General features: G+C 38.4%; 1 protein-coding gene across 1 annotated transcript in view; it reads left to right on the top strand.

The window, feature by feature from the left end:
- Positions 1–345: 345 nt before the first annotated feature.
- LOC140330156 (spermatogenesis-associated protein 7 homolog) overlaps positions 346–16,469 on the top strand; it is a gene marked incomplete in the record, with an annotated part of 92,702 nt that continues 76,578 nt past the window's right edge. Inside the window, 2 exon segments of the mRNA XM_072410469.1 lie at positions 346–464; positions 7,867–7,941. Of these exon segments, the coding sequence (XP_072266570.1) occupies positions 449–464; positions 7,867–7,941 (91 nt within the window).

Here is a 16,469-nt window from a genome sequence, read left to right as displayed (position 1 = left end):
TGACAAATGTTCATTTGACCGACAAAAATCAAAGCCCCTGTATACATCTAAATAAAGTCATGTTGCAAAAAAGCTCAAATCTCTGTAGAAAACCAAGCAATAAACTTCTTGACATTTATAATTAAATTTGTTTCTCAAAAAGTTACAAAGTTACAAAATCCATTGTGTGCATCAGTCAGTAAATAAGTCAGTAAGCAGCTCAGCTCTTGGAATATTTCCCTGTTTTATATTTGGAATAAAAGCTGCTTGTGTATTTTCTATATCACAGTGTGTATCTGGAGCGGCATTGTGTGTACTTCAGTTGTTATGGGGATGATACACTTTGTTACCACACCCTGTGTGTGCTGGGGAATCAGACTGCATTGTATAGCAATGGAATGCATTCACCTGCAATAAAAGGAGAATAATTTAATTTGTCCTTAAACAAGAGAAATCTCATCTTATAAAAATGTCATTAGGACAAGGTGAGTGAAAATGAAAAAATTAATCAATCTTACAACTTTAATGATGTTTCTTGTATTAGTTTTTATGGTATGTTTGGTTTTTGTTTCAATTCAGATTTATCTTTTTGTTTATGGGTTATATGTGTATGTTAATCATGATCAGAATTAGTAGGTTGTGGTGCCTTTACTGCTTCCCCACACCAGGAACTGCTGCTTCACAGGGACAATACAACCCCATTACAAATGAATAGGGGCAATAGTGGCTGATATTAGTACCACCCACTGCCCGCGGTTGTCACATGTGCAGACACTGGCTCTACAGTCTTGCACAGGAAAGCGGTATTAGAAGTCTCCACATGTAATGTAACTCCACATGTAATTAGAAGTCCACATGTACTTATGTGACTTGCATGAATTGAAAGTTGAATCCTATTCCTGTGACCACTAAGTATTGTTTATATTACATTTTATTATTTTTACATACATTACATGGTGAATAGCATTTCCCATAAAATGATAGATTGCACACTATTTGAAATTTAATCTGAGAATCTGCTATGTGCAAAAAAGGTGTCAAGTTTTGGATTTGATAATGATTTAGAACTTTGAATAACTATTGTGCGTTGATGTATAATGCTCTTGGAGAGTCAGCATGACTTCTTGGAATGTCTTTCTGAAGAAGCCTGATGGCGAAACTTCGGCGATGGCTTTGCTTAACATCACCCACAACCTCAGCAAAAGACTTCTTCTGTAAGTCATGCAAACTGCCCCTCACCCATCAAGCCTCCGTCTTGCACATAAGTGAGCAGGGATCTAGTTTGTATCTAGGAGTCGTCCGTATGTCGGATGTCCTAAACTCGGGAACTACCTTTATAAATTTTTATAGTGGGGACACAAACAGCAATATAAAAGTGAACGGAAGATTGAACTCTTCCCTACTTTATTCAAAAATAAAAATATAAATGTATTATTATTATTTTTAAAAATAAAAATCCCTTTAGCATCAACTGAGACCCAGCCATTGTATGTAGTGAGCATTCCTTTTTCATCACCAACAACATCCACAACCCTACAAGTTTGCTAATAATCCTCCTTAAGTTCTTCCTTTCTCCAGTACCAATTATTTGTACATACTAAATTCTCACCCAAATATCTACATCAGCTAGAGCTGTCAAGCAATTCCTATTTCTCAGAAATCTCAATTTGGTCTCTATTCAACCCTGAAGAAGCAATACGGCGAAATGTGTTGGGTTAGAAGAAAATCCCATGCTTTATTTTCATTCTTAGATATTATTGTATCATTTTGACAGAAAGCCATATCATGTACTAATGCTTAACTCAGTTGAGCTCTGTATAGCCTAAAAGATATGTTCTTTTCTAACTCAGTTGAGCTTTGTATAGTTTAGTATGCTAAATACACTTATTTTATAAACCACTGAATGTTGCCACAAAGAGCAATTCTTTTACTCCTTCTTACATGTTACTCAAACCTAAGGCTTGCCAACAATCACTATAAGAGAACACATATTTTGGGACCTTGCTACCTCTCTAGATAAAAAATAAAAATTCTTTACTTTCATTTTTAATGCTTACATAGTTGCAGATGAATTCCTTTTATAGGCTGTCCTGTTACAGCTTTTCCAAAATCTCTTCTAAACATTAAAGTGGTATTGATCCACATTTAAAAAATTGCGAGCAGGCAGGATTTTATTGCAGTCCCTTCTGTAATAAAATATACTTACCTATCTGCAGTTTTCTTCTATAAAATTGAATTGCTCATGTATAGCTCAGCATAGGATTTGCTGGGTATTCCAGGTTCCTCCAGGGCTGGTGGGACTGAATGAGCTCCCCCAAGCAAGCATGAGTGGGAATTATGTTATCCCGGCCTGGCCAATTAAAATGGATGAAGATCCAACATCTGGAAGAAAGTCGGATTAGGATGATGCCATCCATGATGTAGCATGGACAGGTGTGTTAAATAAAAATTGCATTGATCAGGCAAGTGATTATTTTATTGCACCTCCCTTCTGCAATATAGGATTTGCCTGGTGCCAAAGTTTTTTTTTATTTATTTTAATTTTAAAGCAAAACTATATGCAAACAGCTTCACATACACAACACAGCCCAGTCTTGCAGGGGAGACCTGATTTTTCTCTGTTGCAGTTTAGTAACACTTTCAGGGGTGAGTGATGCATTTTTTGTTATATTTATGAATATATAATGAAGATGTGGCTAATCTGCAGAAAAATCTAATCAACAATGCATAAATTATGATTGCTTGGATTCTTTAATTGTATAGTTTTAATGGCTATATGCAAATCAGGATCTGGGTATTAGTTGATTGTGCTGATTTGATTATCGCTAAAGATTACCAGAACTGCAACAATGCTGAGAATTGCTGAAAGCTCCCCGATCCCTGCAGGGTAAGGTGCTGCAATGAAGGAATGTTCCAGCAATCAGGCTGTAGTTGGTTCCTATATAGCTACAGTGGCAACCAGTTTGTGGCAACACGCAGTTTTTCAGCCATTTACTAGAACCAACTAGTGTGCTGTTTCCTAATATCCCAGGGTTTGAACATTTGATAGCAGGCATCAGTGTGGGTTACTAAGCCTCTCATTAAAACTTAATTTATTACCTATGGGTGGCTATAGTTGAGTTGCTACATTTATTATCACAATTACAGGCATAGAACTTGCACCTTCCATTGTGTTCAGACTAGCAATGAGGTTTCAGTATAGTTACCACTTTCTCATTTTAGTGAACCACTGCCTCAGGGGGAAACTAAATATTACTTATAACCATGGAGCCCCATACAAAATGAATGGGGGCAGCTGTATGTGTGCTTAAGTCTCACTCTCTGTAAAATCTGCAAACACCAGTTCCTTAAGACCAGTGACTGGCAAGGTGCTGGAAGGTCTGAATCTCACCTTTACCCAACAGCAAGGTTGGCTCAGTGGTTAGCACTCTCACCTTTGCAGCGATAGGTCCCAGGTTTGAATCTTGACCAGGACACTATCTGCATGGAGTTTGTATGTTCACCTTGTGTCTGTGTGAGTTTCCTCCCCCATCCATAAACATGCAAATAAGTTAATTGTCTTTCCCTCAAAATTTGTCCTTAGACTGTCATGATGACATATGACTATGGTAGGGATATTACATATGACTTCAGCCACAAAGAGTTAAAATTGTTTCATGTATGGTGATTCTGTATTACATCCCATTACAAATGAGCTATTTACTTCCTGCCGGGTCCACAAATGAGGATTTACACTTCTTCTAAAGTTTGTGATTTATTAATGAGAAAGTAAACTGACATTTGTTAACATCCACATTAATATCTAGCCTGCTAAGTACATAAAACGCATCCATTTATCCATATGTCTAAAGCAGCCCAGCTTCAAGAAGCCCCTAATCTACAAATGCAGACACCAAAACTTACTTATTATGTTTTTTATTTATTCCCAAGAGATGTAGAATATGTAGAGCGAGCCTGGACTGATAGAAAGCAAAGGGTCAGCAAAAGAGTGAATGTATTGCTTTTTTCAGCAACAAAGTCTACAAAAAGGTACTAAATGTATTTATTTCTGAAAGTTCTTTCAAAATGTGGTGGCAGTTGCTGTAAGGCAAAACCCCAGCAAAATTGTATACATAAATATCAACAGCCCATTAAAAGATAAAATAAAAGAAAGTTTTGTAGCATCATTTAAATTTGTAACTGTTCCTTGCAGTCATTTTTTCCACCACTAGATGTCCTCAGTGATTTATGTTAAATAGTATAACATGCTATTTAACCCACCCCCACTGAGCACAGGCTGTCAAAGATCCACCCCCTAGGAACTTCAGAAGAAGATGTAAGTAAGCCTCTTTTAGCACAGTGGTAAGAACAGCACCCTTACAGATGAGAAGGGCAAAAAAAGGGTTTTAACCTTTTTTGATTAGTATTGCTCTCGATGACTCCGTTGGGGATCATTTTCTTAACTTTCTATTCAGGTGATAAGTGTATCAGAGAATACAGGAAATGAGCAACAGATCTCTCAACAGATAACTAATTTATTATAGCTCTCCAAGACTGAAGATGATACACTTTCATGGGTGAACCTGAGTGATCAGGTCAAGGATTGAAAACATTTACCAACAAATTGTGAATCCCAGGTTTACCCATAAAAGTCTACCTTCTTCAGTCTTGGAAAGCTTAAAGAAATCAGGCTAACAGTTTTCTTCTTCTATTTTCAATAATATGTGTTCATTTAGTCTCTAAGAATCCTTTTTTAAAATTTGCAGAGAGCTGCATATTCATGTCTGTGGCTACAATTCATGCTCCATTCAGAATGTCTTCATTTGTAGCCACCTATTCTTCTCTAAAGAGCTGAGACTAAAAATGTGACACCCACATCCATAATACACAATGCATTGGACATGGAGTTTTTTATATTGACAGGAGGCTGACAATGCAGCCACGTTGCTGCCCTCTAGTGTTCATCCAGAAATAGTGAAAACCCCCAAGAACATTTTTTTAAAAATCCAGTACAGTATAATACTTTTATATAATTATGTGCCTATTTCTCATTATTATTTTTTAATGTTAGGACTGTGACTCTACATCTTCTTTAAAGAATTTTGTGATAACATTTAATTAACAAATGGTTTGCCTAGAAGTTATAAAGATCATTTTGCTTGCCTTAGTTTTCCTTTTAGGACTGCTGTTTCCTAGTGCACAGCTCATTGACTTCAGATGACAAAGTCATGCCCTATTTATTAATGGCTGCCAGCTACAGAGCAGATGTGTATCACTGCATCAACATAAAAGACATTCTCATTTAAATGTATAGCTGGCGGTCTTTGCAAAATCAGCCACAAACAGCTGCTGTCAGCCCCAGCGCCTGTTCATTTTCTATCTATTGTAAATTAGTCAGTTCTCTCAGTCAGCTTGTTATGCTGCTTATCAGGGGCCGGCGCTGGAGGAGCACGCTGTGTGAGGGTGCACTGACCTACTTGAGTCTATTTTTTACCCCGGTGTGGCCCACTTGTTTGAATGTCATTAATTTTTTTCCAGGATTGTAGAACAGAAATTTCACCAATGGCTTACTACAGGCAGATAGAAAATTAGAAAAAAATAATCAATTTATCTATTAATAGGAAAACTTAAAATTTTTTAATAGAATAACTGACATCTGTCTTCTTATCAGCTTCCCAAAATACTCTGCAAACCAGCATTGGGACTGGAAAGGGGAGGAGCACATTCTAAACCAATCAGATGTCTGTGAATTAGGAGGGGAGAGCAGAGGATTGGCCATTTCTATGTGATGCCGCTCTATTGGCCATTTCAGGGTTAGGGGTTGGACCTGGATAAATTTGGATTGCTTAAAACCAAACTGTACTGAAAATAAAAATAAAAATTGCTACTTACCTTTACTGCTGCAAATCCCCTGATCCCTCCATACCTTTCCAGGATTAGGTCCCACACCGTCCTGAAATTCTCCTTCGTCTCGGTCCAGAGGACGTGCCAGTCGCTGCCATCTTGTGTATTCTTTTTCTGGCTAAGCAACCTGATCTCACACTGAACAGGTGCCAGATTGGGTGACATGTCGTAACTGAAAAATGCTTTGCATTTCAGGAGAAGGGAGAGAACAGTTTGTGATTAAGGACCCAGAGTCTGTCATTCAGGGTGTGTCCTTATTGGAAGTCACTGAGGGGGTTAGTCACCGAGGGGTCTATCCCTGGGGTAATGTTACTGTGGGGGTCTATCATTAAGGGGTCTATCACTTTGGTTATGCCTTTGAGGGGGTTTGTCACTGGGGGGGGGGTCTATCACTAGGGTAATGTTAGTAAAGGGTGTTTGTCACTGAGGGGTCTATCGCTGGGGTAATGTTAGAAAAGGGCGTTTGTCACTGGGGGGTCTATAGCTGGGGTAATGTTAGAAAAGGGGGTTTGCAACTGGGGGGTCTTTTGCTGGGGTAATGTTAGAAAAGGATGTTTGTCACTGAGGGGTCTATCACTAGGGTAATGTTAGGAAAGGGGGTTTGTCACTGGGGGGTCTATCGCTGGGGTAATGTTAAGAAAGGGGGTTTGCCACTGGGAGGTCTATGGCTGGGGTAATCATAGAAAAGGCCATTTGTCACTAGGGGGTCTATAGGTGGGGTAATGTTAGGAAAGGGGGTTTGTCTCTGAGGGGTCTATCGCTGGGGTAATGTTAAGAAAGGGGGTTTGCAACTGGGGGGTCTTTTGCTGGGGTAATGTTAGAAAAGGGTGTTTGTCACTGAGGGGTCTATCACTAGGGTAATGTTAGGAAAAGGGGTTTGTCACTGGGGGTCTATAGCTGGGGTAATGTTAGGAAAGGGGGTTTGTCTCTGAAGGGTCTATCGCTGGGGTAATGTTAAAAAAGGGGGTTTGCAACTGGGGGGTCTTTTGCTGGGGTAATCATTGAAAAGGGAATTTGTCACTAGGGGGTCTATAGCTGGGGTAATGTTAGAAAAGGGGGGTTGTCACTGGGGGGCCTATAGCTGGGGTAATGTTAGAAAAAGGGGGTTTGCCACTGGGGGGTCTATCGCTGTGGTAATGTTAAGAAAAGGGGTTTGTCACTGGGGGTCTATCACTGGCGTATAGTTAGTAAAGGGGGTTTGTCACTGAGGAGTCTATCGCTGGGGTAATGTTAGGAAAGAGGGTTGGTCATGAGGGGTCTATAGCTGGGGTAATGTTGTTAAAAGAGGTTTGTCACTGAGGGGTCTATCACCTAGGTAATGTTAGTAAAGGGGTTTGTCACTGGGAAGGTCTATCGCTGGGGTAATGTTGGGAAAGGGGCTTTGTCACTGGGGGGGGGGAATTTTAGTTGATTCATAAAGTGACCATGATTAGAAAAGGCTGCCCCTGCCCACCATTGCTGTATAGAAGGATCCTTATTCTTTGTGTGGAAGCAGTGATATCTCTGCATAGGTCCAACACATTTTTCTGAGTCAAAGCTATAACTCTCCAATAAGCAAAGCTCATTGGTCAGCTTTATTATTGATTCAGTGGAATTAGACGGAAAATGAACTGTTAGGTTGTGATTGGTTTACCTCTAGATTCATTTTAGAAGCAAAAGATCTATTGGAAATCAAAAGAAAGGTAAAATCCATCCATATGACTGCTTTCTGCTGTAACTGGGGCTCATTTTACTGGATTATGTGCAAGTGCAATATATATTACAGCAAACATTGTGCAGCCTTCTGCTGGTGGGCTGCACATTACAGAGCTCACTACTTGAACTACATTGCTTTCTGCTGGCATGTGAGCTGTTTGTTGTCACTATCACAGTATGTGTGTTTATTAATGTGTGTATTTTTAGCTATACAGTTTGTAGAGTTCCTAAAAGTGATTGTCATTTATTAGTTGATTTAAAAGCAAAAACTATAATTTGCACTTACTAAAAAATAATAATGTCTTCCAGAGATCCCAGCAGTGCTGATTCCCAAATATTCCATGATAGGACCATTCAAGGGTCATCGAAGCATGAAAAGTACACGTAAGTATTTCTTGTTGTAAAGATAATTCACCAAATCGTAGTTTGTATCAACCCTTGTAACAGCGCCCAGCTCACAACATTTTGTTTATTCTGATCTGCCTACCAAGAGCTGAGTCACTACTGGAATTGTAACCTATTGGAGCTTCTACATTATAGTACGGTAGCTCAGTGGTTAGTACACTGACCTTTGTAGCGCTGGGTCCCAGGTTTAAATCTTGGCCAGGGCACAATCTGCATGGAGTTTGCAGGTTCTCCCCGTGTTTGCGTGGGTTTCCTCTGGGTACTCTGGTTTTGGCCAACATTAAAAAAACATGCAGTTAGGTTAATTGGCTTCCCCCAAAAAATTGACCTTAGATTGTGATAATGACATATGACTATGGTAGGGACATTAGATTGTGAGCTCCTTTGAAGGAGAGCTAGTGACATGACTATGGACTTTGTACATCGCCGCATAATATGTTAGTGCTATATAAAAAATGTATAATAATAATTACAGTACATATGGAATCCATGATAATGTTGTATGTCTAATTATTGCCCAAGCTTTCCAAAAAATGTCAATTTCTCTGCAAGGGTAGTTTCTATTAATAGAATAGAATCATATGATTTGAAGTGTATATACAGCCTAAAGTCCACCCCCCCCACACACACACACACTGGAGGCAAAAACTGACTAGGGTTCCAATACTTCCCTACCATATCCAAGATAAAAACAAATGTTTTGGCCTTGGAGAGCTGTTAAAAAACAGAAAACAGCAGTCGTCATACTCAAATATAAACTGACCCAAGGTACCTATTTTAAGAAAATACAGGAAAATTACTCAAGTATTAACCTATTTCACAAAATGTGGCCATCATTGCTATTATTCAAAACAGATATCAATAGAAATGGTAAAACATTTACCATGAATACATATACCCATGGTGTGTTATTTTTTTAAAACAAAAATTTAAAATGGAAAAAAATAAAATCGCATGGGCTCTTTAATGTACGGTATATCTTTTTTCCCACTTTTTACAGGTCAAGTATTTTTCAATATGCTTATAATCACTTGCTCTTACATGATCTTTTGTGCATATTTTTGCCCATGAGTAGATGATGTGGTGTCTTTTTGTACCAAACTGGTGTCTCTGACAACAAGAGTTTGTTACCCACTTTATAGGCAGACACAGTGCCATCTACTGATGTGATCCAAGTATAACTGGAAACTTTTTTCTTTTGGCATTAGGAAGGAAAAGTCTTATGTTTGAAAAGTACTATTAATTTTTTTTTTTTGCCCCTACATGAATTTATGTATTTGATATTCCAAAAAAAAAAAAACAAACAATACAGCAGGCTCAGACTTGGGACCTGGGGGCTTACTAGAGGAAGTGATATGGAGGACACAAAAATACATAGTTTACATGATGGAAGGGGTTCACAAAGGAAACAAATAGCTGTCCTGTGACCCCTTTTTCTTAGAGTTTTTTCTGGGCCTCCAATAGTCCATTCCAAACCTATTCTACAGGGTACTAAGGTTCTTGTCCTTAGAAAATAACTGTGGAAACTTTTGGCAAAAGTTTTGGCTGTACTTAATACTTCATAGTCAGCCTTTGTAGGGGTGCATCCTTTCCCTCCTTATATTGTAGTTAGTAGCATCCTTCTTTCCCATATTATTGGGAAGTATGAGGAACCTGGTGTGATGGACAACCTGAGTTTAGGGCTGAGGGGCATTTTTAGATTGATTTAAGGATTTATAAAAGTACCTACAGGTGCCACCTTTTTTCCTTACTAGCTTGAGCAGTTTTATGACCACAATAATTACTTTTAACCCAATTATTATAGAAAAAATTCCAAAATATATTTGTAAGATTTTTTTAGTACCAAGCAATATCTACCAAGCAGTGCACCATGACCGCGCTTTACCGTGACTGCGCTTCTTCTCCGAGCCAATGCTGGGGTCCCCTGGCAATTGGCCGACGTAATTAAAACTGTGATTCGTGACACAAGGTTACTGCAGTTCTTTGAAGGGCTGTATAATTATTCCTGACAGGTTACACACACAGCCCAGATCTGTCATTATAAAATAATGTACGCTGCAGCACAGCATGTAAATGATCTCAGTGAATTGATGATTTGTTTTCCCAGCGGAGCTCAAAACAGAAATAAATAGAAAATGTTTGTAGTTTATCGGAAGGCTTCACGCTAACTGTTATTAAGTATTAGATTATTAGGATATGTGGTTTATATAGGCAGACCATGCAAACGTATTAGTGATTGGGGGAGATGAGAGTTAAAGCTAAACTCCAGACAGAAATATAAAGGATAGAAATGAATGCAGCTCCATATTCATGAATACATTGTAACATTTGTTCTTCAAATACTAACTAACTAACAGACCTGGTGTCTGCCTTGTAGCCCCTGTACAGCAGGGCTAGAGAAGAAGCAGTACAAAAAGTCAATCATTTCATGTGCTGACAAGAAGGATGGTGGCTATCATTGTCCTCAAATATAAACTGACCCTAGGTACCTATTTTATAAAAATACAAGAAAATGACTCAAGTATAAACCACGTGCACAAAATGTGGCCATCATTGCTAATATTCAAAACAGATATCAATAGAACTGGTAAAACATTTAACATGAATACATATATCCATGGAGTGTTATTTTTTAAAACAAAAATTTGAAAGGGAAAAAAATAAAATTACATGAGCTTGTTAATGTATATCTTTTTTCCCACTTTTTATAGGTCAAGTATTTTTCTATATGCTTTTATTCACTTGCTCTTACATGATCTTTTGTGCATATTTTTGCCCATCAGTAGATGATGTGGTGTCTTTTTGTACCAAACTGGTGTCTCTAACAACAAAAGTTTGTTACCCACTTTATAGGGAGACACAGCGCCATCTACTGATATGATCCAAGTATAACTGGAGACTTTTTTTTGGCATTAGGAAGGAAAAAAAGTCCTATGTTTGAGTTCATAAAGTACTGGTAAAAATGTTTTGCCCCTACATGAATCTATGTATTTGATATTAAAAAGAAAAAGCCACTACAGCAGGCTCAGACCTGGGACTTACTAGAAGAAGTGATATGGAGGACTCACAAAAATGCTAAGTTTACATGATGGAAGGGGTTCACAAGGGGAACAGATGGCTGTCCTGTGACCCCTCTTATTTAGAGCCAATTTTTATTTAGCCAATATTATGTATAGTAGGCCTCAGTCAATGGCAGGTACCATAGGGCTCAGCTAAGGATATGTATGGTAAGGTTCAGTTAATTGGAGGTATAGTAAGGCTCAGTCAATGACAGGTATAGTAGGGCTCAGCCAATGCTATGTATAGTAAGGCCCAGTCAATGGGAGGTAAAACACTGCAGGTAACCTTGCCAAATACCCAATTTATATGCTTTTGCCTACCGTCTTTAAAGTTGGTGACAGGGTCTATTTACCATAATTAGAAGGAGCATAATCCATGACAGGTTCACTTTAAGAATGCATTCTCCTTCTACAGGAAAGCAAACACAGATTCTGTATGATATTCTAATAAGGTTGCATTTGCCCTTCCTGTATATTAGGCCATAAAAAAATCACATTCTGACAAATATTACTGATAAATGACAGATGGGGGTCATGAAGCAAACTGCAGTATTATACCCCCAGGGAATTCCTACACACATATTTTCTGCTTACCCTCCAATAGCAGTGGCTGTGAAGGTAGAATAGGAGCATATGCCAGAGGGTTGGAATACAGAATTGCAAAGTAAGTAATCCTTTAAAAGTTTTAAAATAGTATGGAAATTGAGTTTCATGGTTTGTAGAAACTGAATAATATTATGTGACAATGTTTCACTATGGTCGAAAAAGTATAGAGGCCAGAAAACTGGATTTAGGACATCATAGGAGCACCAGTAATGTGAAAAGTATTGTATTCTGACCATGGTGTGGGGTTATTATGTGTAATGATAACACTCAGTATATTTCTGGTTGTATTTCACATCTGATTTATTAATGATCTCTAATACTGGATGAGATGGACTATCATGAGTGAACCTGGTTGACCCAAAATCCAGGTTTGCTGAATCACCCAGGTTCTCCCATGATAGTCTATCTTTGCCAGCTTTATTAAATCAGGCCCAATATAGCCTTCTCTCCCTTGTCAAACAGTCTAATCTAAAATGAAATAGTGACAGAGATTGTGACAAACCATGACTCTGTCACAGGGTGCTTGGAAAGCTGGAACTCAACAGTTAAACTTTAGACCTTTAGAATTCAGCAATCTGACACCTCCCCCCTTCTTTGTGTTGGCATTGGGTGTTAGGCTTTCCTTAATTCAGGTGTTTTTGGACCCTGATGTCTCCTTTTACCCCTTACTTTAGCAGGTCAGAGCTGGATCACCTTTTTCCCTGGTCGGAGTGCTAGGATGTGATACCTCTGAGCCTTGACGTGCTCACAGCTGAATCATTCCAGGTTCACCCAGCAGTAGGAGGATTGGTAAATAGATCATCCAAGATCTATTAAAATGAGTTACTTCATATTACAAGCAGCTATATAGTTGGGTGAATGTGTTTTAAAAATATTTTACTGGCATCTCTCTCCTGCGCATGTGGGCAGTTCTGATGCTGGGAGTGCCTCTGTTTCTGGGCTTTATCGATTCTGTCCATGCCGCTGGCCAATCAGAAAGTAGCCCCTTTACCAGCCCTGGCTATTTAGCTTGCTCTCAGACTCCATTCTGTGTTAGTGCATCAAGTTACTAGTGCCTAGCTCCCTAGTTCTGTAAACAAGTTCCTGCACACCTGCTGCCTAATCAAGTGTTTCCTATGTCCTGCTCCTGTGTTAACCCCTCGTTGTCCAGTCTGTTGGTTCCCAGCCAATTTCCCTGGCTGTTCCTGTCTGCCTGTGGATTTCCCTGCTTCTCCTGTGCCTCCTGCTGTTTCAGTGTCTCCAGTGTTCCCTGTGCCTGCAATGGCCCCTGTGTCATTGCCATCTTTCTCCTGCTTCCCTGGCTATTGACCCCTGGCGTGTGACCTGGCCTCCCTTGCCTGCTGCCTGTCTCGACCCCGGCTTTCCTTGACTATCCTGCTGCCTGGTGATTTGGTACCGTGCTTGCCCACCTTGGTGTGCCCAAGGACCCCAACCTAGCCGTAACCAGCAAAGCAACATCCTCACCATCAGAGACTCTGGAGAAAACCTGAGACTCTGCACTTAGACTCTGTGCCGTGGCCTTTCTCAAGGCTTGCACCACCTCCATACGCCCCCTAGTGGTCCTGTCTCTCTGTGCGTGACAACTTATTGAACGTGTTTAAATAGTAAGACCCACAGTTGGGTCACAGGTGCACTTTAACTCAGTTTTCCTTTTCGTTTCCAATTCTTTGGTTTTATGTTTTATTTAACAGAGTAACAATGCTAATAGTTTTGTATGTCCATATAAGACAGAATAGTCTTAGGTTTTGTACACACGTTAGATCAGTATTCAGTATATCAGGTTGTTAGAGATTCCATGAGTAAATAATGCCACTTAGGTCAGTTTAACTGACACTAAAGATCTTTTTGGCTATCTGAAAGGATGACATTCTTCCCACTGGCCAGCAATGTAAGAGGCATTCTTTCCAAAAACTCCCACACTAAGATACTGTGAGCTGTGGATAAAGTAATTATAGAAGGTGGAAGGACCTAAAAGTTTTTCCAAGGGTTCCCCCATGTTGAAAAAGTCCAGAAAAGAGTGTTGGTTTAATAGTACTGGAAACAATCATAGTAGAAAAGAGCATGGTACACACAACACTATTCAGTTCTATGGAGACCCCATGTTAAAAAGGTTGAGAAACACTCGTATAGAATATGTGCATACCGTTGGATGGTCAAAACCAAAAACAAATCAAATAAGCAGTTTTAGGGAAGAAATTCTCGTATAGATTAAAGGAGAGGTAAATGTATTTCTCTTTGTTCCCTTGATGGCCCTTCTCTGGAAGACTGTGAGATCCTAGCCATCTGCTACTTGACCAGCTCTTCTCCAATTATAGAGTAGTCAATGGGGCTTTATTACCTTTGCACCGCAGCCCCATTTCTATAAATGGAATAGATAACAGTGGTTCAAAAAGGTATTATAAAAAATAAATGCTCCCTTAGTGTTTGGCAATACAGTAAAACATAAAATTGATAAGAATAAATAACTTCTATGTTACTAAAGAACTTGCAGCAATAGCTGAATTATTTTCCTGTAAGGAAGTGTTCCTCCGTACTTGGGGCCTCCAGGTAGTTCTCAAACATCACATTTATTAGTTCAGACTACTTTTCTTGCCCTGGAAAAACAAGGTGCCTCTCCGCAGAACTTCCTTTTGGAGTCTGTCTGACAAAACAGCATTGTTAATGTTGGCCCTTCGTACCGGAGAGCGATAAGTAAAATGAACTGTGTTTCTCTAGAAAAACTGCTGCAAGGAGCCAAGTGATCATTAAAACCTAGCTCCATCCAAAATGTATTTTTTTAGTTTTAATGTGAGTGTGGGGCAGGGTTATACCATCTAAAGTTTTTGAAATGCTAAGAGTGAGGTGGATCAACTTTGACATTTTTGGATAGTTTAAAGTAAGGGTTAAAAACTTCTATCTTCGTCCCATAGGGGAAAATTACCCTTTCTTCCTGTCCTGTAGTCCCAACAAGATTTAGGAAAAAATCTTCCAAAGGGGTTGATTGACTAAACTAATTTATTCTGTCCACAAAGTGAATTTATTATCATTTATTTCTTATATTAAAGGTTGAGCTTAGTTATTGAGATAAAGCTCTGTGGACTTCAACTATCCAATAATGTGCAAGGAAAAAAAACTGTATTCTTTTCACCACAATCACTAAGGATTTATCCCCTGGTAAGCTCTAATTCCCCTTGTATTGCATACCAATTCAGCCCCCAACAATCCAATCTTTATTTTTAAATATTTTCACCTAATTTTACCCAACATATACAATTTTTTCACATTGGATTCAAATAGAAAATGTAAAAATCAACTATTACTAATAATTCATACATTTTTATGTATTAATAAATTCAATATGAAAAATGTGCAAATGTTGGGAAAACTTTAGAAACAGACCCTTTGGAACACATTTACCCCTCTAGACATGTTCTGGGGAGAAACTTAATTTTGGCTGACCAGTGCCTTCTGGACTGACAATATGTGAATGTATTATTATTATCCAGTATTTATATAACTCATACATGTTAGGCAGCGCTTTACAAAGTCCAAGGACTCCCTCAAAGGGGCTCACAATCTAATGTCATAGTCATATCACAGTCTAAGGCCAATTAGGAGTAAGCCAATTAACCTAACCGCATGTTTTTAGAGTTTGGGAGAAAACTGGAGTACCCAGAGGAAACCCACGCAAACACAGGGAGAAGCTGCAAACTCCATGCAGATAGAGTCCTGGCCGAGATTTGACCCTGGGACCCAGCATTGCAAAGGATAGAGTGCTAACTTCAGAGCCACCGTGCTGCCCAAAATGTTTTTCAGTTGGCACATCAAGAATAAGAAGTCCTCCAACAGGTGACAACACAAGAGTTTAGTCTTCTTTTCACTCCCTGTTGTGTTGTTAATCCAAATGGGACAAAGACTAGAGATAATGGAGTAAAGAATGGTTTTGACCATTGTCTATTTCACCCTTGACTCTAATTTATTATTCTATTCAAAAAAGTCTTGAATTTCTACACACTTTAATGGTAATGAGCAGATTTCAGGATTAGGATATGGAAAGAATAGGAAAAATGAAATAAAAACAAAATTAAAACTCTCATGAAGACACTTGTTATTATTGGGAGCAGTGTTACAAATTAACTCTGAAAAACATCTTAGGTAAACTATAAAGAGATGAATGGAAAAGATAACACATCATATGAATGTTTTTTATAGCCAAACACAACATAATACTTTAAAATAAAGTCTGTCCATATGGCACAAGAAGAGGATGTTTCTCTGTCTGAATGCTGGAAAAAAGATGTAAAGTTGAAACTAGCTTGAAAGGCTACAAAATGGACGAGGAATAAAATATGAATATAGATCATAGAGGAAGGGGTATTATAATTATTGCCCAGTTTTTATCTTTTTGGGTGCAGCTTTCTCTTATGATGTCTAACTACCACTATAGAAAAAGTACATTCTGAAAAGCTCAAATTTATGGCACATATTCAAGACAAATATAAAAAACGAAGATATAAAAACCTAACCGCTAAAAACTCCTTAAGCCCACATAAAAAACAAATGAAGTTTCCAACATTTTATACATGAGAAAAAATGAGTTGTAAAGAAAAAGGTAAAACAATAGGTGGTATGGAAAATATTTGAATGCAAAATGTTGATATGCCAATAAGAGCATCTAATAGAAAATAATACATCATACCACATATACATCATGAAGATAATAAAAACAAAGAGACATTATATGTAACACATTCATATAACAGTATATAAAAATTTACATATTCACTGCCAACAATATGGAACTTTAATGGAAAAGAATAAAATGTCATTTTTATTACACACTGAATTTACAGAAATTAAAAA

This window comes from Pyxicephalus adspersus, chromosome 4 (genome assembly GCF_032062135.1).
Source record: "Pyxicephalus adspersus chromosome 4, UCB_Pads_2.0, whole genome shotgun sequence".
NCBI lineage: Eukaryota > Metazoa > Chordata > Amphibia > Anura > Pyxicephalidae > Pyxicephalus > Pyxicephalus adspersus.
This window is presented reverse-complemented; position numbering and strand designations above follow the sequence as displayed.